Source organism: Neopelma chrysocephalum, unplaced genomic scaffold (genome assembly GCF_003984885.1).
Source record: "Neopelma chrysocephalum unplaced genomic scaffold, ASM398488v2 Primary Assembly neopelma1_240, whole genome shotgun sequence".
NCBI lineage: Eukaryota > Metazoa > Chordata > Aves > Passeriformes > Pipridae > Neopelma > Neopelma chrysocephalum.
This window is the reverse complement of record NW_020897902.1, coordinates 23739-44408: the sequence shown is the minus strand read 5'-3', so window position 1 is coordinate 44408 and position 20670 is coordinate 23739. Positions and strand designations below refer to the sequence as shown.

Below are 20670 nucleotides of genomic sequence, written 5' to 3'. Positions count from 1 at the left end.
GGCCCCGGGAGCTGGAGGGGGACTCCATCAGCTGGGTGATGCCACCGTGTGCCCCTGCCATGTCTCCAGTGTCCCCCTGGTTACCCCGGGATGATCCTTTGTCTCTGGGTAGGATCTGGGGTGATGCCAGGCAATGCCCAGTACCCCATCAGCTGGGGGATGCCACCATGTGCCCCTGCCACGCCTCCAGCATCCCTTCAGTCACCCCAAGGCGATCCCACTGATCACCAGGCAGGGTCTGGGGCGATGCCAAGCAATGCCCAGGCCATGCTGGGCACTGAACTCCACTCTTGAGCAAAGCACTGCGGGCAGGGCCGGCTCTGGCTCCTCTCCCAGATGGAGAAGCCTCGGAGAGAAGCAAATGAAGCCTTTGCAGAGGTTCATTACACCCCCGAAATCAGGGGCTCAGTTCCCCGGGGCACAAGGGAGCCGTGTGAGCTGGGCAGAGTTCACGGCAGAGCCCAGCACCGGGGCAGGATTGAGGCTCCTCTCTAATTTAGTGCAATTTTCCCGTCAGCCGAGGATTCGCAGCAGCTCCCGAGGAGATCAGAAGGTCAGAGCTCCATCCTCCCATCAGCGTTTTCACGCTCGCCCAGCCGAGCGAGAATCATCCGCGGCAGCCAGAGCCGGGCCGGGGCTGCCCCTTCCTGCTCCACTGCCTGGGGCTGCAGGCACGGATCAAACCTCTGGAGCGGCTCCCAGAGCTCCGCGATTCCGCGGCCGTCCTCTGGAATGCGAGCTGGCAGGTGCCTGGATCTCCCTCCGAGCGCCAGTGTCAGAACACCAGGCGCTTTTTGCTGGGTCAGAGCAATTACAACACTTAGCTGGAAGTTGTTGGGGAAGCACTTTAGCACGGCCCGGTCTCCGGGGACGGCTCCTCGCACGGCAGCGCCGGCGCTCCGCCAGGAGCAGATGGGCTGAGCGGGGCTTCCTCGGGGCGACGCGGCCCCCGGGGGCCTCGTGCCATCCCCGTGGCCACGGAGCCGCTGCCCCCGTGCCAAAGCTGCTCGGTAATTGCTGGCCAGGTCCTGCCCAGCTCCCCACACCGGCTACGGGCTGGTCCATCACCAGCCTGGCTTCTGCTCCTCCGCGCTGCCGCGGCTGCTCCACCGCTCCGGGCTGGGCTCTGGCCTTTTTTTTTCGCTGCTGAGCTTCTGCTCTCTGAGCCGTGAGCAATTTCCTGGGATGCCAGCAGCTGTAATCCATACAGGAACCCAACTGTGCCAGCTCACAAATTAATCCAACCCGGATCAGGCCTTGTACCTGGCCCTGACAGATCCCCCGGGAGCCAGGCTCCGGCTGTGCCGCCTGGTTGCACATTTGCTGGCAGCCGGGGCAGGGACACGCTCCGGAGACAGAGCAGAGCTGTTTTACCAACGGTCTGGATCACCCCAAACCCCCCTAAACCCCCCTCCCCACCCCAGGATTGAACACCCTGCGCCGCCGGGAGCTGCACTGCCGCAATCCACGCTCAGGGATTAAACACCACCCGGCTGCTTCCCCATGGTGGGATGACTTTGGGAGAAGGCAGCGCGGGGCGGCAGCCGGAGATGCAAGCGAATCACTTTTCCAGGCGCAGCACATGCTGCCCAGAGGGCAGAATCCAGGCTGCAGGAACATGCTGACTGCACATGTCTCCTCCCTGGCAGCGATCACAGCCCCTATTAAATATTGAGCCGGGGAACTCCGGTGCCCCCGCTCCCGCTCTCCTCGGCTGCCCCTCTGCTCTGCCGACACCTCGGACCCATCAGGGCCGTGCCCGGGCGCTCCGAGCCCCGCGCCGGCCACGCCGCAATCAGTTCCTTTACACAACCCATGGATGAGCTGCCATGATCCTTGTAGCTGTAATTTAGCGGAGAGCAGGCACTGATGAGTTCATGGGATTGTTCCTCGTTAATCTTTCATGCTCGTTGAGTGCGGAGCAATTTGTGTAGTACAAACCCTGCTCGACAAACAGGGAGAAGACGCGAGCGGCTCGGCGCAGACCCCGCCGGTGATCCCAGAGCTGCATCGCTGGGCACGGCTCATCCCGGCCGCGTGGCCTCGGATTCAACCCTGGCACGGGGATCCCGACCGGCTGGGAACAACCTGCTGCTGCAGCAGGGACTGCCCCCATTGTGCCCACGGGGGCTGCGACAAGGTGGAGATCCAGGGGGAGCTGGGCTGAGCTGGGGGATCCCCCGGCTTCTCCAAGGCTCATTTCCTTGAGCCACCCCTAGAACGACCATGGAATGGTTTGGGTGGGAAGGGACCTTAAGGATCATCCAGTCCCACCTGAACAGGGACCCCTTCCACTAGCCCAGGTTGCTCCAACCCGGCCCTGAACACTTCCAGGGATGGGGCAGTCGCAGCATCTGCACCGTAACCCCGGGATTTGTGCCGGGGCCCAAACTGCTCTGGGGGGGCTTTGCAGAGCAAACTGAGCCCTTCCCTGCCCGGATAACGCTCCTTCTCCCAGCGCCACCCCCGAATTCCCACCCTGCCAGCTCTCCTGGCAGGGGCTGTGGCAGCGCCCGCGCTCCCGAGGTGCCAGAAGAGCCTCTGCAGGGCCCGGTCGGCGTTCACAGCTCCCATCCGACTGCTGCCAAGCCGCGCAGCCGCCCTCCTCCCAAAACCCAGCTGGGCTGCCGAGAGCTCCCGGCCGACACCTGCAAGCCATCTGTCGAGCCTCACACGGCACCCACCGCCCGGGACCGGGCACCCACGGCGCCCCGGGCTCTGCCACCGGCACCCCGGGCTGGCACGGGGAGGGGAGAAGCGGCTCATTTCCAGGGATGGAGCAGCTGGGGTTGCTTAAAAACGGGTGGGATGGGATCTTTCCCGACCGGCTCGATTCCCAGCTCTCACGCAGGGTTATAAATCCAACTCGAACAGCCTCAAAACCCTGGCAGCTCCAGGGGCCGGGCTGCCCTCGACCTCAAGGTCGTTCCCTGCCCTTCCCGCCGTGCAGCCCTGGCAGCTTCGGCGGTGCCGGATGGGGCTGGCACCGTGCCAGGCAGGTCCTTTGTACCCAGCGCTTCCAGTGCCATATAAATATCCCGGCAGCCAGTGAGTGACGGGGAAAAGGAGCAGAGAAAGTACCAGCGTTTGATGGGGTCTGGGTAAAATACAGCTCTTCCCGAAACCCGCCGGGATGAGGAGCCCCCGTCCATCCCCCGCCCCTCACGTTGCCGGAACAGATCCGGCTTCCAGATCCACCACGACATTCCAGGCACACAAAAATCCCCATCAGGGTTTAAACTGCAGCCCCCTCGGGGAGCAGTCGCTCACCACGCGAGGAGCACGAGCCCCGGAGCTGCCCCGGCACCGACAGACGGACACGGCCAAGGGATCCTGCCCAGCATCACCCCCTGACACTGAGGGCACGTGGTACCCCCCTGTGGTACCCCCCTGTGCCGTGGGACCCGCATTCCAGCCGGGATGCTGCCTCCGGGGCACCATCCCTGCCCGGCCGACCCCTGGCTGTGAGGGACCCTCGTGCTGCTCCTGCTCTCCGGGGCCTGCAGGATCCCTCACCTGCTCCCAGCCCAGCGCCAGCCAGCAGCTCCCTGCCTTTGGAATGGGATCAGAAAGCCCAGGAACCCGCATGCCAGCTCATATCAGAGCCGGGAAAAAAAAATATCCAAGCCCAAATCCATCTGTTCTCCCTCTTTTGAAGCCATTTCCAGCTTCTCTGTGCCTGCAGCTTTTCCCTGCCCCGTGTGGTGCCAGCTCGTGCCAGCTCTGCCGTGAGCTCCCACCATGCCCAGTGCACTCCCAGTCCACATGAGGCTCCTGCTGCTCCAGCAGCCAGAGCAGGCACAGCCCCGGGGTCCCCCCACCCCATGTCCCACCTGGAGGGGGCTGGAGGCACCCAAAGGTACCCGTGACCCCTTCCCAGCACCCACCACCAGCTGGTGTGGGGCAGGGGGGCAGGAAAGAGCCACGACCCGAGAGAAACAGGGAAAACCAGACAGCCTCAGCTTGGTGTTCTCGGAAAGCACGTCTGGAAGGTGTCCCGGGGCCATTCCCACTATCCTTGAAGAAATCCCACACCGCCAGTGCCAACCTTATCTCCACGGTGCAGGCGGGAGCCGGGACCGGTGAGTCCCAGAGCAGCGGCACCACCGGGAAAGGAGCAGGGATATTTCCACTCCCAATCCCATTCCTACCTCCTCTCTCCAGCTCCCAGCACTGCCAAGCCCCCTCCCCAGTCCCCCAGCAGCCACAGTGTCCCTGCTCCAGCCGGGGGGACACTGCCCCACTTCCAGCCTTCCAAAGTGCCACCCACCACCAGCAGGCGGCTTTTTTTCCCTGTTTTTTTTCCCTTTTAATCAGTATCCATGTGTTTGACTCCCCCTCTCCGAGAGAATTACCAATTAAGATATCAATTTAGATAAATTGGGGGATTGGAGCAGATTTGTGCTGCAATTGCATCAATTGTGCAAATATAGCCGGAGTCTGGAATGGGGTTGGCCAGGGAGGGAGCCTGGGACTGAAAAAGGGAGGTGGAAATATCCCGAACTCTGGGAATGGCAGTGACACACCCAGGAAAGCTCCAAGGTGCATCCAACAGGTCAGAGCCCATCAGCCCTCCCAGGGGTTGGCTCTTCCTCCCATCCCACGGCACTGCCAGGCTCAGTTCCACCTTTGGATGGATCCAGTGCTGGCAAACTGCTCCAGTGGGACTGGATCCATCACAAAAACAGACCCCAAATCCCAACAGGGGGTTTCAGGGCTGAGCAGGGCACGATGCCCGAGTGATGGGCACCACCCGCAGCCAGGGAAGGGCTTCCCTGCGCCTGGAGCCGCCTGGATCATCCCAAAAACTGGAACACCCCATGGTCCCAGCTCCAGATGTGGGTGACAGCCTGGCAAGGGTCTCCAGCCATCCCAGCGAGGGGTTCCAGCCATCCCAGTAAGGGGTTCCAACCATCCAAATGAGGGGTTCCAACCATCCCATCAAGGGGTTCCAACCATCCCAGCAAAGGGTTCCAGCCATCCCAGTGAGGGGTTCCAACCATCCCAGCGAGGGGTTCCAATCATCCCATCAAGGGGTTCCAGCCATCCCAGCGAGGGGTTCCAGCCATCCCAGCAAAGCGCTACAGCCATTCCCACACACCACAGCACCAGCCCTGCCCCTGGAGCAGCAGGAGATGCGTCTCCACCCCAATCCATGACGTTCCTGGGCAGATCCGAGTGCTGGGGACGTTCCCTGTGCCCAGCTCCCGCTCCCGGGATTCATCCTGCGCCGGGAGACGAAGGGGAGAGATGAAAGGCTGGAGGATTTCATTACACTCAGTTTTCAGTCTGTCACTTCCCATCTCCTCCATCAGGTGCCGTGGGATCAATTATCGCCCGGCAGGTTGGGATGGAGCTGCGATATCCTGGTGCTGCTGCCGGAGACTGTGGGAATGTGACAGCGGCAGAGCCGGGCCCACCAAGAGGCCGTGGAGCTGCCAGGACATAGGGGTGGGATTGGTGGGTGAAACCTTCCAGAAGAGCCTGGAATCAACCCTAAATATATATTTTATATGTTGTCTATTCAGAATTTTATGTATTGTCTATCAGGAATTTTAGATATAATATATAAACTTTTCAACTGCTGATGTGGAAGAGGAGGGGTAAAAGCATCACTAATTGCACTCACAGGTAATTAATAACCACATAAGCAGCGCCAGGGATGAAAACACAACGGATCTACAGACGGATAAAACCCAGAGGGAAATAAAGGGGGTGTAATGGGGGCACCCCCAGGCCGGGGGGCCCAACTCACTCCTGCAGCCTTGGGGAGACCAAAGAGGGCAGGAGGGCTGGTACCAGTGCCAGGACACAAAACCACCCCAGTTTGGAGTGCCCAAGGCACAGGATGGCACAGACAAGGATCCAGGACTGGCTCCGGAGCACCGGCTGCTCCAGCTCTGGCAGGAAAGGGAAGGAGAGGAGGAAAAGGGAAGCAGCTCTTCCTCCACAGCACCACGGACAGTGAGGACTGGGAATCCAATCCCACCGAGGGTCTGGCAGCGGGACCAGGCACCCACAAACCCTGGGTGTGCCCTAAAGGCGCAGATGATTCCAGATGCCAATCCCATTCCATAGGAACAGAGATGGACCTGCACAGACGAGCAAGTTGGCTGTGATTCAGTGACATCACGGTGCTGGGATGTGACATGAGAGTGCTGGGATGGGACATCAGGGTGCTGGGACATGACACTGTGGTGCTGGGATGTGACATCAGGGTGCTGGGATGTGACATCACATGCTGGGACGTGACATCGTGGCGCTGGGACGTGACATCAGGGTGCTGGGATGTGACATCGTGGTGCTGGGATGTGACACTGTCGTGCCGGGGATCCGCAGTGGTGCCCTGGCCTCGGCGGGGCAGATCCCATGGTCGGGGTGCCCCGGGGTGCCATGGCAGTTCCCAGCAGCAGGAGAAGCCCCTTTCCCCATGTGTGTGGAGGGTTTTTGCTGTGACTGCACCAGCAGCACGACGGGGGGCAGCTGCCTCTGCTGCCTCTCCGCAGTCTCCTTGGAGACTGCGACCGCTCCGCAAAGAGATCCCTCCCGCTCCTCCCAGCAGCGCCGGGGGGGAGCAGGTCCCCCCCAGGACCACCCCACGCGGTGCCCCACGTGCCGCCCGGCTCGTGGCAGCTCCATCCCCACGGCACCGACGCCAGGGGAACGGCGGGAAGAGGCTCGGCTGGGAAGTTATCACTGATTCGGCATGGACAGAACAAAGTGGTATCCTTGGAGGGAGGAATTTCCAAATTCCTGTTCCCACAGCAAGCCGGGGTCACCCCGGTCACCCCATCACCCACCAGGGCCAGGCCAACCCCGGGCCGGCGGTGCCATCTGGGATGGGAAACAGCCCCGGCAAAGGTGGGTTTGGCACAATCCTGGCACAAGCCCCCCTTGTGCAGGTGGGCGGGAGCCTCCTGGGCATTTCCAGAGGTGCTGGAGAAGGAGGGGGGTTGTGCCAGGAACAAGGTGGGTGCTCGGCCGGGTCCCATAGCTCTGAGCGCATCAACCACTGGGGGGGAAGGAGTAACAGAGGGAAGGAATAACAGAGGGAAGGTGGCAGCACGGAGAGAAATCCCTGCCCTGAGGAGCTCCCGGATGGACCCAGATCAGTCATCACCAGTGCCCAGTTCCTGTGCCCACAGCCCTGCCCACAGGTACCGGCGGCTCCAGAAAGGCACATGGGGATCACAGCCACATCCCGGCTCCTGGCACAGCCCCGGAGCTCTGAGCAGGGTCAAGGGGACTCAGCGTGTGGCACAGGGATCAAACCCTCATCCCAGCTCCTGGTACGCTCAAGGAGACTCAGCGTGTGGCACAGGGATCAGAGCCACATCCCAGCTCCCAGCACGGCACAGGAGCTGTGAAGGGGACTCAGCGTGTGGCACGGGGATCAAACCCTCCTCCCAGCTCCTGGCATAGCACAGCTCTGAGCAGGGTCAAGGGGACTTGACGTGCCCAAGCCGAGCTTATCCCGGCCCTTTCATGTCTCTGCCGAGCGCGTGGCTCCGGATCCAACAGCGCTGGCTTGAGAGAGGCTCAAACCGAGCCCGGCAGACACCAAACTGTGCAGGAACAATGCAGCCTTTTCCAAACACTTCAGTGCCCACAAAGAACCCATCGGATCCTCGCTCTGCAGGTCACCCACTGCCAGTCAGCCCCCTCGAGCCGGAGGACGGATCACGGTCACGGATGTCGGTGATCGCTGCGGCGCTGGGGGTGGGCACAGCCCCCTCCTCATGGTCCCCTCCCCACGGCCCCATACCCTCAGCCCCCTCCCCACAACCCCCTCCCCACGGGCGTCCCCACGCGTGTCACCTGGGCGCTGTCCCCCTCCAGCCGCGGGGGTCGGATGCTGGACAGGTGGATGGTTTTGTGGTCCCCGGAGTTGAGCTTCACCACGATGGCGTCGGCGTTCAGCACCTGCATCACCTGGGGGCACAGAGGGGCCGTGGTGAGCGCCAGGAGCGCGGCACAGCCAGAGCCAGGCACTGCCCTGGCACCGGCTCTGGCACCTGACCCAGCCCGGCTCGACCCCCGGCACAGAGTGAGTGGCTCCGACCCCGTGCCGGGGGTGGTGGGGGGTCACTGCAGGGAACGTGGCTCACGGGCACTCCCGTGGTGCTGCTCTCCTATTCCAGGAGCTCAGCACTGCCCAGAGCCCTGCCAGGGCCCTGCACAGTGACACCATGTCACACCAGCACGGTGACACCGTGTCACACCAGCACAGTGGCACCGTGTCACACCAGCACGGCACCAGCCGCGCGTGTCCCCTGCCAGGACTCGGCCCCTGGGGTTTCATTCCAGCAGCACCATCGGCTCAATATGGACAACAGACAACACACGTGGAGGAGGGAGGGAGCACAGCCCGTGGAGGGGACTCTGCCACCCATGGCCTGGCTGCTGGGACCCCAAAGGGTCAGGGAGCAAATTAGTTACAGTCATAAAATCATGGAATCCTAGAATGGTTTGGGTGGGAAGGGACCTTAAAACGTCACCTAATTCCACCCCCTGCCCTGGGCAGGGACACCTTCCACCAGCCCAGGTTGCTCCAAGCCCCATCCAACCTGGCCTTGGACACTTCCAGGGATCCAGGGGCAGCCACAGCTTCTCTGGGCAACCTGGGCCAGGGCCTCCCCACCCTCACAGCCAGGAATTCCCTCCCCCTATCCCATCTGACCCTGCTCTCTGGCACTGGGAAGCCATTCCCTGTGTCCTGTCCCTCCATGCCTTGTCCCCAGTCCCTCTCCAGCTCTCCTGGAGCCCCTTTAGGCACTGGGAGGGTTCTCAGGTCTCCCTGGAGCCTTCTCCTCTCCAGGCTGGACACTTCCAGCCTGGCTCCAGAGCTGAGGAGGCTGAGGCAGGCAGGAGGAAGGCAGTGGGGCTCACTGGGAATATTAAACACTGCTTTAATATTCCCAGTTTCCATTAACCTCTGCTCTCCAGCCTGGCCGAGTGGAGCCAGCACAGCAGGACAAAGCACCCGGATATTCCCACTGGCAGGACACTGTCCTTTCCCCTGCCCAGTCCCAGCACAACCCAGCTCCCTCCAGCCACACCGGGGCAAAAGGCTCCTGCTGCTGCTCACCCACACGATCCCAGCCCCACACATCCCCCTGGAGCCCGGGGGAGGCGGAGGGAGGAGGGCACAGACTCGCTTCACACGCGGCACTTTTTGCCCCAACAAGCACATCAGCCCCTCCAAACGTGCTTTGCCAGAGGGAAAACAGGACTGAAGGGACTCAGATTCGAGCAGACACCGCGGATCACCAGGGCACAGCAAAGCCCCCGGGGACGGCCCTGCCGCGGCCTCGGCCTCTCCCGGCACCCACATCCTTGAGCTTCTCCTCGGCAGAAGGAGCCCAAAGCCCTTTTCCTGCCAAGTGGAGTAATCAAATCTCATGCTCCAGGGCATCCCCAGCGCTGCCGGGCGCGAGGAGGGACCGGGGCCTCTCTCCCTTCCCTCGCACAAGACTCGGGAAAAGCGAGATGTGCAGCTGAGGCATCGCAGCCAGGGACAGGCAGGGACAGGCAGGGAGCTGCGGGCCGGGCGCGGGGGCACATCCCGCGCTCCATTACACAGCCGGGGCCGCCCCCGCGCTCACAGCTCATTTGTGCTCTGGCAGGAGGCAGCAGCTCCCGGCACCGCGGCCCCCGGCACGGCCCGGCAGCCGTGCGGGAACAGCAGCGGGCACTGCCCGAGCCCCTCCCCGGCACGATGAACTCGCAGGACCCCGCGCCGGGATGACCCGGCTGCGACGGGGCTCTGCGGGACACGGGGGACAGCAGGACACGGGGGGCAGCAGGACAGGGGGGGCAGCAGGACATGGGAGGCAGTAAGAGAAGGGATGCAGCAGGACATGGGGTGCAGGAGGACATGGGGTGCAGCAGGACACGGGGTGCAACAGGAAAAGGGAGGCAGCAAGAGAAGGGATGCAGCAGGACACGGGGTGCAGCAGGACAAGGGATGCAGCAGGACAAGGGGTGCAGCAGGACATGGGGTGCAGCAGGACACGGGAGGCAGCAGGACACGGGAGGCAGCAGGACACGGGAGGCAGCAGGACATGGGAGGCAGCAGGACATGGGGTACAGCAGGACACAGTGCAGCAGGAAAAGGGGTGCAGCAGGACAAGGGGTGCAGCAGGACACGGGGTGCAGCAGGACAAGGGAGGCAGCAGGATATGGGGTGCAGCAAGAGAAGGGATGCAGCAGGACATGGGGTACAGCAGGATATGGGAGGCAGCAGGACACGGGGTGCAGCAGGACACGGGGTGCAGCAGGACATGGCAACTGGAGCTGGAGCTCCCAAGGGATGCCAGTCCCAGGCAGGACAGAGCAGGGTGGCAGCAGCTAAGAGAGACCCCTGGCTGTCCCCCCCTCCTTGGGCACCTGCTCCCTTCCTCTGGGCAGGCACCACAGGGAGGGCAGGAGGTGCCCTGTCACCCCTTCCTGGGGACACCGTGGGCAGGGGGGCAGAACGGGCGACTCAGCACCGTGCCAGGGGCCATTTGTCTCCCAGCACTTCCCCAGCCCACTGCATCCGGCTTCCTTTATCCAATATTTATTGTGGCTTCACCTGCCTCCGAGAGGCCCTTTGATAAAGGGATTGGAGGGATTATTTTTTTAAACCTCTGCAGCTGTTTCTTGCAGAGCCGGCACGTTCCGGCGCTGCTTCCCAATCCCATGGGATACACGGCCCTTGCCCACACCGGGAGGAGGGAGGGGAGGCCGGGGGATGCTCCTGAGGGCAGGGGGGCTCTGGCCCCCACTGCCAAACCCCAGCCAGACTGGACCTCCCTCATCCCATCACTGTTCCCCATGGAAAGAATGTCACAGCAGTGCCTTGTCCATATTTATCATGGAAGACGTTTTTTTCCTTACTGCAAGAGTTGATCCCAACAAAGTTTCCAATTTTCCACCCCAGGGCTTTGCTCGGCCCCACTACTGGGGAGCACAGAGGGCAGGAGGGCTGGTACCAGTGCCAGGACACAAAACCACCCCAGTTTGGAGCACCCAAGGCACAGGATGGCACAGACAAGGATCCAGGACTGGCTCCGGAGCACCGGCTGCTCCAGCTCTGGCAGGAAAGGGAAGGAGAGGAGGAAAAGGGAAGCAGCTCTTCCTCCACAGCACCACGGACAGTGAGGACTGGGAATCCAATCCCACCGAGGGTCTGGCAGCGGGACCAGGCACCCACAAACCCTGGGTGTGCCCTAAAGGTGCAGATGATTCCAGATGTCAATCCCATTCCATAGGAACAGAGATGGACCTGCACAGACGAGCAAGTTGGCTGCAATTCAGCGACATTGGGGTGCTGGGGTGGGACACTGGGGTGCAGGGGTGGGACATTGGGGTGCTGGGGTGGGACACTGGGGTGCTGGGCATCCACAGTGAGACCCTGGACTCAGTGGAGGCAGAGCTCACGTTTAGGGATTCCCTGGAGGGTCTGTGCACAGCTCCCCTGGGAGCTGAGGGGGACAGAGACCCCCATGCCCATGTCCCAGCTGCTCCTGCTCCCGGGACAGCACCCCTCTCCTGAGGGAGCACCCTCTCTAGGGTGGACAGGGAGCATCCCCAAAGCTGGGGGTGACCTCCCACACCCTGACTATGGACAACAGGGACAGTGGCACTTTGGGAGCTGATGCCCAGCTCCGGGAGAGGGGCGAGTGCTGTCCCCCCCCCCGAAAGCTGCCTCCTGAGGGGTTTTGGCAGGTCTGGTGCTCAGCTCAGCCCAGGAACAGCCCCCGGGCTCAGCCCTGGCAGATCCCACCAAGCTCCACCATGATTTGGCCACAACCAAGGCTCCAAGCAAAGGGAATCAAAATACAGATGAAAGGACACGGGCACGGCTCATCCCATGGCAGGACGGGACGCAGAGCCCGGATGGGGCCGAGGGGCTGCCCAGGGACACCCCCCCGGGCCCCGAGGGGGCCGATCCTGCCCCGCAGCAGGGAAGGGGATGACGCAACCCCCCCCCGAGCCCCAGCACAAAGCCGTGTTCTACCCAGCCCTGGCAGAGCCTGGCTCTCAGCCTAATGTATTCCACTCTCCGCAGCGCTGTCCCAAATCCCCGCGTGCTCCAAGACAAGCTGACGTAGGGATTTTGGGAGAAAGCCTCCAGCCCTCCTCAACATTTTTATGCCTCTGCTTTTCTCCTTGCCACTCACACAGGCACCAAACCCACAATCGAGGCCAAGCCTTAATTTCTCCCCAAAGCCCACCCCTGCGCTCCCAGCGCCGGCAGCCGACGGCAGCGGGAGCCAAAATTAGCCGGAGCCGATTCGCCGCGGTTGATCGGCGGTGCAAAGACAGGTTGGGATCTTCCTCCTCCTCCTCCTCCTCCTCCTCCCCTCGCCAACCCCCTCCAGCAGCTCCTACGTCAGCTCTGCCGCTGCAAACGAGCACCGTCGTGCCGAGCACGGAGGCGGCTCCGGCGCCGGAGCGATTCCTGCCCACCCGGCTCCCTGCCCGTCCCCGGGGGCTCGGACCCCTCCGCGGGCACGGGGAGGACGGACGGGAACTCAGGGAACCCCCCGAGGGAAGCCGGGCACGTGCCCAGCTGCGGGTTCAGCTCTGGCCCTCGGAGGCGTGTGGGCATTTGTCCTGATTTTCCCTGTCACTTACGATTCCGGGGAAGGGAAAAAAAAACAAACACCCGACCCAAAATTGACACCGCAAACAGCGCGCCCGGGGGGGGGGGGGGGGGGGGGGGGGGGCCGCGGCGCCGGCCCCCGAAACCCCTGATTGGCACAGGCCTGCACAGAGCGGGTTTGAACAGAAAGGCGGAGAGACGCCTTGTCTCCTCCCCGAAAAGCAGGATGTTGGCTGTGCCTGGGGGCTCCCACTGCCGAGCCAGGGCAGCCAAACCGCGCTGGGGCGGAACCGGGAGAGCTCCGGACCGGGGGCAGCCCGGCAGAGAGAGGGGCTGTGCCCGGAGCTGGGGGGAAAATCCTGCCTGCTCTGCTCTGGGACCCACAGCGGGGTCCCCCCTGCACGTCGGGGTTCCCTCTGCTCCGTGGTACCAGGGCTGGATTCCCACCACTCCCAGGGGGAAGGTTACCCCGTGGATTGATTCCCACCACTCCCAGGGCAGTGGTTACCCTGTGGATTGATTCCCACCACTCCCAGGGCAGTGGTTACCCTGTGGATTGATTCCCATCGCTCCCAGGGGGAGGGCTGCCCCGGGAGTGGATTCCCACTGCTCCGGGGGGGATGTTCCCCCAATGGGTTGGAGATGCTGCCGAGCTCCAAACCCACCCCAGACACCCCCCTTGCCGGGGGCCTCAGGGTGGGACCCTCCCTCCGCAGCCCGCAGGAGCCATCATCCAAGAAAACAACAGGCGCCTGGGAAATGCCAGGAGCATCCAGCCGCCCCCTCCACCAGCTGAGCCGAGCGTGACTAACGGCCCCGTGCCGGCTCCTGGCGCGGCTCCGGCGGCAGCCGCTGCCAGCGGTGGGATGGGAGGTGGGATGGCGCTTCCCGGCGTGCCAGAGCCGGCACACGGCCGTCCCCGTGCCCGCGGGACACCCGCCCGGGGCTCCTCTGGCACCTTGGGAGGGACCAGCCAGGTCCTTATCCCCAGGGACCCTCAGGGTTTGGCATTCCGGCCGCGTCCCCGCGCCCTCGGGCTGGGTCAGCAAACCCTGCCCTGCCTGGGGAAGCTGGGGGGGAAGATTTTGGGGACCTCTGCTCCTGTCCAGCCACACCTGAGCCGTCCGAGTCAATATGTGAGCCAGCACCTCCCCAGCCTCATCCCAGCGGACACGAGCCCACAGTGCCACAGGGATTGGGATCAGCCCGGGGCTCCACATGGATGAGACCCGACCAGCTGCAAGAGCTCCTGGTTTTGTCCTGCTCGGCAGCTCCAGAGCTCTGCTGCTGCTGCCCCGTTCAGTCTCAGGCATTCAGGAGCCCCCCGGGAGGCAGGATCCCATTCAGGAGCCCCCCAGGAGGCAGGATCCCATTCAGGAGCCCCCCGGGAGGCAGGATCCCACTCAGGAGCCCCCCCAGCAGGCAGGATCCCACTCAGGAGCCCCCCGGGAGGCAGGATCCGAACCTGCGCAGGGACAACGCCGACTTTCCAAGAAATGCGGCTGCTGCACATTCCCATGGAAATTCCAAGGCGAGCCGGCAGCACCATCTAGTGGGGCTGCTCCCTGCATCCTGCCCGGGCCCCGCAGCCCCCGCAGCCCCTCACAGCCCGGGTGAGACGTTCCTCCATCCCACCTGGGATCACCCCCACACAGCTTCATCCGCCTCCCACATGGGCTGTGCCCTCCGAACCACAGCGGGGCAGGAATATCATGGCATCCACGTGCCAGGAACACAAGCAGGGGACACCTCAGCTCCCCACAGAGCCCCCCAGCACCACACCAGCACCCCCCAGGAGTGGGGCTCAGCAGCATCTCCAACCCACGGGACAACAATCCCCCCAGGAGCAGTGGGAATCCACTCCCAGGGCAACCATCCCCCTGAGAGCAGCGGGAATCAATCCATGGAGCAACCATCCCCTGGGAGTGGGCTGTGCTGCGACACCGTGCAGGGCAAGAGCATCCCTGTGGCCCCGAGAGCTGGAGTGAGGTGCCAGGGCACCACCAGCCCATCCCTACGAACCACAGCCCCTTCCCCCTGCGGCTCCTTCCCTTCTCCTTTCACCTCCTCCCACCCCAGGCCTGCCAGAGATCCCTGGCTGGTCGTACACCACCATCCACGGCAGGATGGGAAAACCCTCTGGGGTTTGTCCAGGCCCATGGAGAGGCCAGATCGGGAGCTGGGCACCCGCCCTCCACCCCCAATCCCGGACTGTCCCTTCCCAGCCCCACCCGCCTCTTCCTGCCGCTCACCTTGGCCACAAACTGCTTGTCCTTCTGATCCAGGTTTGCCGTGGGGGCCACGTAGTCCCTCCAGATCCTCAGCTTGCGCTCTTTGGCGAACCTGCAGGGGAGGGGACAGTGGGACAGTGGGACATGAGGGTCCAGCAGGGACGGACGTGCAAGGGGTGACGTTCCCCAGCAGAGCCCAGACCAGCGGAGCTGGAGAGGACTCACAAGGGGAGATCACATCAATCCCACCCTGGAGAGCACCGGGTGACCCCCACGAGGCTGGGAAGGCCCCCTGGGATCAGGTGGGGGTCGCCCAGCCCGGCCCCCAGCCCAGCCCCACCTCTCGGCCGCGCGCAGCTTGTCGGCCCCGCGGGTGTACACGGCGATGGACCAGTCCACGCAGCGGGCAAAGCCCTCCTTCAGCAGCAGCTCCGTGATGTTCCCGTTCTGGGGAGGAGGCACGGGGTCAGCACCAGGAACGTGGTGTCAGACACCCACCCCGTGCCTGCCCCGCTGTGAGGGGGGAGCTCGTGCAGCCCCCTGTGCAGCCCCATCCACGTCACCGGTCCCCAAAGCCCCCACAGCTCCCAGTGCTAGTGGAGAGCACCCCAGTGACACCCACAAGGCTCAGCTCTCCTCAGACGGACCAGAGTCTCCCACATCCACCAGGAAAGACCCCACGACCCCCAGTTCCCCCCACGGGGAGCACCAGGACCTTGCAACCCCCTTTAACGTCTCCAGCAGCGACGCCTGACAGCCGCCAGGACCCTGCCCCTCCCTGGGCCCCCCCAGCCCCACTTGCCGGGTGCAGGATGGTGCCCAGGATGTTCTGGTTGTGGCAGCTCTCCAGGACAATCTGCACATCCCTCTGCAGCAGCCGGGACTCCGTGAAGAACTTGGCCTCGGCCGCAAACGGCTCCGGGACCTCGGGAGCGTCGGCCTCGCGCTTGAACGTGGGGCACTGAGGCACAGGGGACAGTCAGGGCATGGGGGGACAGTCAGGGCATGGGATGGCCACTAAAACCTCGGGAAGGGGGTGGGAAACCTCCCCCCTGGGGAGGGGACTGCCCCCAGCCCCGTGCTCAGGGTGTAGTTTGGGGGCTGGGATGGGGGTCTGTGTGTCCCGATGCTCCGAGCTGTGTCCCACTGACACAGCCCTGCAACCGCCCCAACAAACACGGCCGGCAGCAAACTGGGATACAGGGACCAGCTCCAGCTCTGGGGTGCCAGGATAAGGATGTGGAGGTGCTGGAGGAGCCCAGAGAGGCCACGGGGATGCTCCAAAGTCTGGAGCCCCTCTGCTCTGGAGCCAGGCTGGGAGAGCTGGGGGGGTTCCCCTGGAGAAGAGAAGGCTCCAGGGAGAGCTGAGAGCCCCTTGCAGGGCCTGAAGGGGCTCCAGGAGAGCTGGAGAGGGACTGGGGACAAGGCAGGGAGGGACAGGACACAGGGAATGGCTTCCCACTGCCAGAGGGCAGGGAGAGATGGGATATTGGGAAGGAATTGCTGGCTGGCAGGGTGGGGAGGCCCTGGCACAGGTTTCCCAGAGAAGCTGTGGCTGCCCCTGGATCCCTGGAAGTGTCCAAGGCCAGGTTGGACGGGGCTTGGAGCAGGTCTAGTGGAAGGTGTCCCTGCCCATGGCAGGGGTGGCACTGGACGGGCTTTCAGGTCCCTTCCCACCCAACCCATTCTACGATTCCATGAATCCCAGCATAATCACAACCAGGGTGCCCAACAGCCCAGAGCTCGGGCTCTGCCCGGCCTGGCAGCACAGGGCCAGTCCCCACCCTACCCAAACTGCCCCCAACCCCACAGTGACACCCAGGGCTGCACCCAGCCCGGTCCTGCGGGTGACAAGGACGTCCCTCCATCCCTCCCTCCCTCCCTGTCCACCCCCATGAGCTGGGACCGGAGCAGCCCCTGCCCTCCTGCCAGCACACGGAACGCTGGTGACAACTGCAGCAGACAGAAGGTGCTGCAGGGAGGGCAGCAGGGCCCTGCCAGGGTCGGGGCTCACCTTGATGCCCGACAGCATGACGGTGACCAGGTAGTAGTCGGGCAGCAGCAGGGCCCTCACCACGCTGCCGTCCCGCACGTGCTCGATGATGGCTGAGGGGCAAGGCACACATCAGGAACAGCTCCAGGCATGGGCAGCCGGCCCCCAGCACCACGGGCAGCAGAGGGTGGAGGACACGGTGCCCCCCGTGCCCTCCCCTCCCCGGTGCCACCTTACCATTGACCGGCTTCTGGTGCAGGGAGTCCACGAAGTGCCGGGGGTTCTCGATGGTGTACTTGAGGTCCCGCACGGTGTGGGACCCCGTGCCCTCGCTCCACATCCCCTTCTTGGCGCTCTTGGCCTGCTCCTCCAGCTCTGCCAGCCGGCTCTGCTCGGGGCTGAGGGCACAGGGGCGCGGGGTGAGGCTCCCGCGGGGTTTATCCCGGGAACACCCATCTCCCGGGCGCTTTTCCGGGTGATTCCGTGCCGTGATTGCTCACGGCCCCACTGCCCGGGTGAGCAGCGACACACTGGGAATCACACTGGGAATCACACTGGGAATCACACTGGGAATCACACCGGCATCCTCCGGCACCATCCGTGTGGGAATGGGGGTGGGAAGCACTATATCCCACATGCTGGGGAGACCGAGCCCATGGGAACCTTCCAGAGGCTGCCTCTGAATGCCATGATGGAAAAGCAGCAGCATTCCCGACCCCCAGCAGGGCAGGGCGGGTTCAGGAGAGGAGGGATGGCAAACCCGGGCACGTGCTGGTCCATGGACCAGCCCAGTCCTGCACGCACAGGTGGCCACTGAAGGGCCACCAAAGGGCCACCAAAGCGGCAACTCTCCCCTCCCAGTGTTGACACCAGCCCTGCCAGGCATTGTCACAACAAATTCAGGGATATTTAACAGGTTGTCCAGAGAATCTGTGGCTGCCCCTGGATCCCTGGAAGTGTCCAAGGTCAGGTTGGACGGGGCTTGGAGCAACCTGGGCTGGTGGAAGGTGTCCCTGCCCATGGCAGGGGTGGCACTGGATGGGCTTTGAGGTCCCTTCAACTCAAACCATCCTGGGCTTCCCTGATCCTACAAACGAGGCTGGCCCTGCCCTGGAACTGACCCACACCTCTGGAATGGGATCCCAGGTGCAGGACAAGGGGCAGGAATGTCACCACCGCCTCTGCAGCAGGAATTGAAGCACCTCAACTCCACACCAGGTGTGACTGCGCAGAGACCAAGAGCTCCAGAAGATTCCCAGGGATGCAGCTCTGGCACTTGGGCACCCCAGGAGAGGAGCCAGCCGGGTCCTCCTGCCCAGCCCCTTCACACGCCAACCCCAGCGGGACACTGGGAGCCTGGGAATGCCCGTGGAACCCACAGGGAGCTGGGCAGCAGGGCCTGGTGCCAGGCCAAAGCCGAGGGACCCAAGGGTGCCTGGAGACCCTCGGGGTGGGAGCCCCGCACGTACTTGTTGGCCCGGATCCCTTCCCGACGGGAGGCGAGTCCTTCAGCCACCAGGGACTCGGCGATGTTCTCACCACTCGTGTCTGTGGAGAGAGCAGAGCACTCAGGGAGAGCAGCCACGGGCACATGGGGCAGCCCAGAGGGACACGGACCTCAGCCCTGGCAAGCATTCCCAAGGTGATCCCAGGTAGGGAGCTGCTGGAGCAATCCCCAGCTGGAGCCTCACGCAGCTGCCAGGGAAACTGTCACAGTGTTCCCACATTTATAGCGTTTAAACCCTGACAAATTTCATCAGGAAACGTTTTCTGCCTCATTTCCCCCTCCTCGCCTGCCAGGCTGGGCTGGAACAGGGATGGGGAGGCCCCAGAGAGGCTGCACTGGGCTGAGGCAGCACCACAGAGCCAACAGCAAAACCTCTCCTCCAGCTTTTTTTTGTCCCAGGCTGTGTCTCCAGGGCCTGCCCAGGCTGAAGGGCTGCTCTGGGGGGAAGTGGAGAGCAGCAGCTCTCCAAAAATCAAAGGCTGGGCTCAATCCTGGAGGTCTTTTCCAACCTAAATGACTGTGATTCCAATCCCTGCTTCTCCAGGGGGGATCCCCATCCCAAAGGGCTTCCCAGATCCCCAGCAAGCTGGAAGCTCAGGAACGAATCACAGGATGTCCTGAGGTGGAAAGGACCCCCCAGGATCATGAGTCCAAGTCCTGGCCCTGCACAGGACACCCCAGAATCCCACCCTGTCCCCGAGAGCCTTGTCCAAGCATTCCCTGAGCACGGAGATAACTTTGATATCCAGGGATTTGTGGTCTCAGGGGACCTGGCAGCTCATAGGGTCCCATTCCCCTTTCCTGCAGCCTGGGGCCCACGGGGGTCTCATGTTCCTGTGCTGGAGTGGGACCCCAAGGGGACCCAGGAGATGCTGCCTGGAGTGTGCTGGATGCAGCAGCAACGGGAATCCAGCTCTGGAATGCCCTCACAGCAGCCAGGGGCTGGTGGAAAGGGGGTCCAAGCAGGCTATTGCCCACCCTAGCCACATCCAACTGAGCCCCAAATCCTCCAAGGAACAAGCTCCAGCCTCCCAGGGGGCTGTGAGGCCACGGACACACCCAGTGACCCTCTGCGGGGGGATTGGGGAGCCAGCAGTGATGCCACGGAGCTGATGGCTGGTGATCCTCACCCTGCCCGGACCCAGAGGGACCCTCTGCCCCCAGCATGGGCCACCTCCTTCCTTCCTGGGCCTCCAGGAAAACCCCACTGCTCCAGTCATGCTGGAAAAGCCCTGGATGTGGCCACGAGCACAATCCAGCCAGGAGAGCCAAGCTCCTGCTCCCACCGTGGGAAAGGCTCCCAAGTGCCACAGCCACGCCAGGAAAGGCCCCGAGGGCCACAGGGAGCAGACCTGGAGACCAGGATGCCTCACAGCACCCCCTCACCCTCTCCAGCCCGTCCCTGGACGGCAGCAGAGCCCGCAGGGACGTCCCAGGGCTGTCCCAGGGCTCCGGGGACACTGCCCCAAAATTCAGCAGCCCCCAAGCTCCTTCCCAGCCCTTTGAGCGCTCCTGGTCCTTCCCTCCTTCCCCATCCACAACCAGAGGCTCCTGGGCCCCCCATGGGACAGGAGCTGTGTCTGAGCCCCGGCTGTATCCCAAATATCCCAGGAGTGGGGCTGTCCCAGCTCCATGCTGAGGCACAGGGGTCACTTGGGGCATCTGCTGCCCCAGGAACTGGGTTCTGGTGAGCATCTGCTTCCCAGGAACCCACCCATGCCGAGATCTCATCCCCCTTCCTCAGTCCTGAGGGAATTCCGAGCTGGAGCAGAGCTGGCAGCAGGATGTGGTCACCTCCAAGCTTCCCTCCCACCAGCCCGGGCGAAGGCTGAGGGGCAACCACGGGGAGCGGGAGCCCCAAAACCCATCCAGGGGAGCTGCTTCCTCTTGGGAATCTCAGCCCCAGACAAGCAAGGGATTTATAACAACAAAAAGGACGGAAAAGGGAAAGCTGTGGGAATTCACCCGATGCCCACGTGCCTGGAGCTCTGGGGAGCATGGCCATGCTCCAGCCCTGCACCAGGACCAGCACCGGGCACCGCTCCCCTCCCAGAGCTGGGCTCCATGGAAAAGTAGGAATGCATCCTTCTGCTGCCAACAGTGCATCCCAACACCCCCACTGTCCCACTCCGTCCCCCTTGAAGAAGTCACAGGTGGTTTTCCAGTTGGGTTCATGCTAAAGAATCCCCTCAGCTGAGCCCAGGAAAGCTCCTGGGGCAGAGGGAGCAGGGCTGGGCCTCGCTCCCCTCCTAAAGCTGGGCGTCCACGGAAAAGCCATGGAAAAGTGGGAATGTGTCCTTCTGCTGGCAGTGCACCCAACCCACGCCCCCAGCCCTCCCCTTGCCCT

General features: G+C 63.5%; 1 protein-coding gene across 1 annotated transcript in view; it reads right to left on the bottom strand.

The window, feature by feature from the left end:
• The window catches only part of SND1 (staphylococcal nuclease and tudor domain containing 1), a gene marked incomplete at its 3' end in the record, with an annotated part of 49683 nt that overhangs the window by 13958 nt on the left and 15055 nt on the right, over window positions 1-20670 (bottom strand). The window contains exons 3-10 of the mRNA XM_027703559.1: window positions 20668-20670; window positions 18286-18383; window positions 17054-17214; window positions 16838-16929; window positions 15626-15784; window positions 15164-15270; window positions 14845-14935; window positions 7819-7932 (exon numbers count right to left, since the gene is read on the bottom strand). The exon at window positions 20668-20670 is cut by the window's right edge and continues 111 nt beyond it. Of these exons, the coding sequence (XP_027559360.1) occupies window positions 7819-7932; window positions 14845-14935; window positions 15164-15270; window positions 15626-15784; window positions 16838-16929; window positions 17054-17214; window positions 18286-18383; window positions 20668-20670 (825 nt within the window). The remainder of the gene's footprint in view (window positions 1-7818; window positions 7933-14844; window positions 14936-15163; window positions 15271-15625; window positions 15785-16837; window positions 16930-17053; window positions 17215-18285; window positions 18384-20667) is intronic.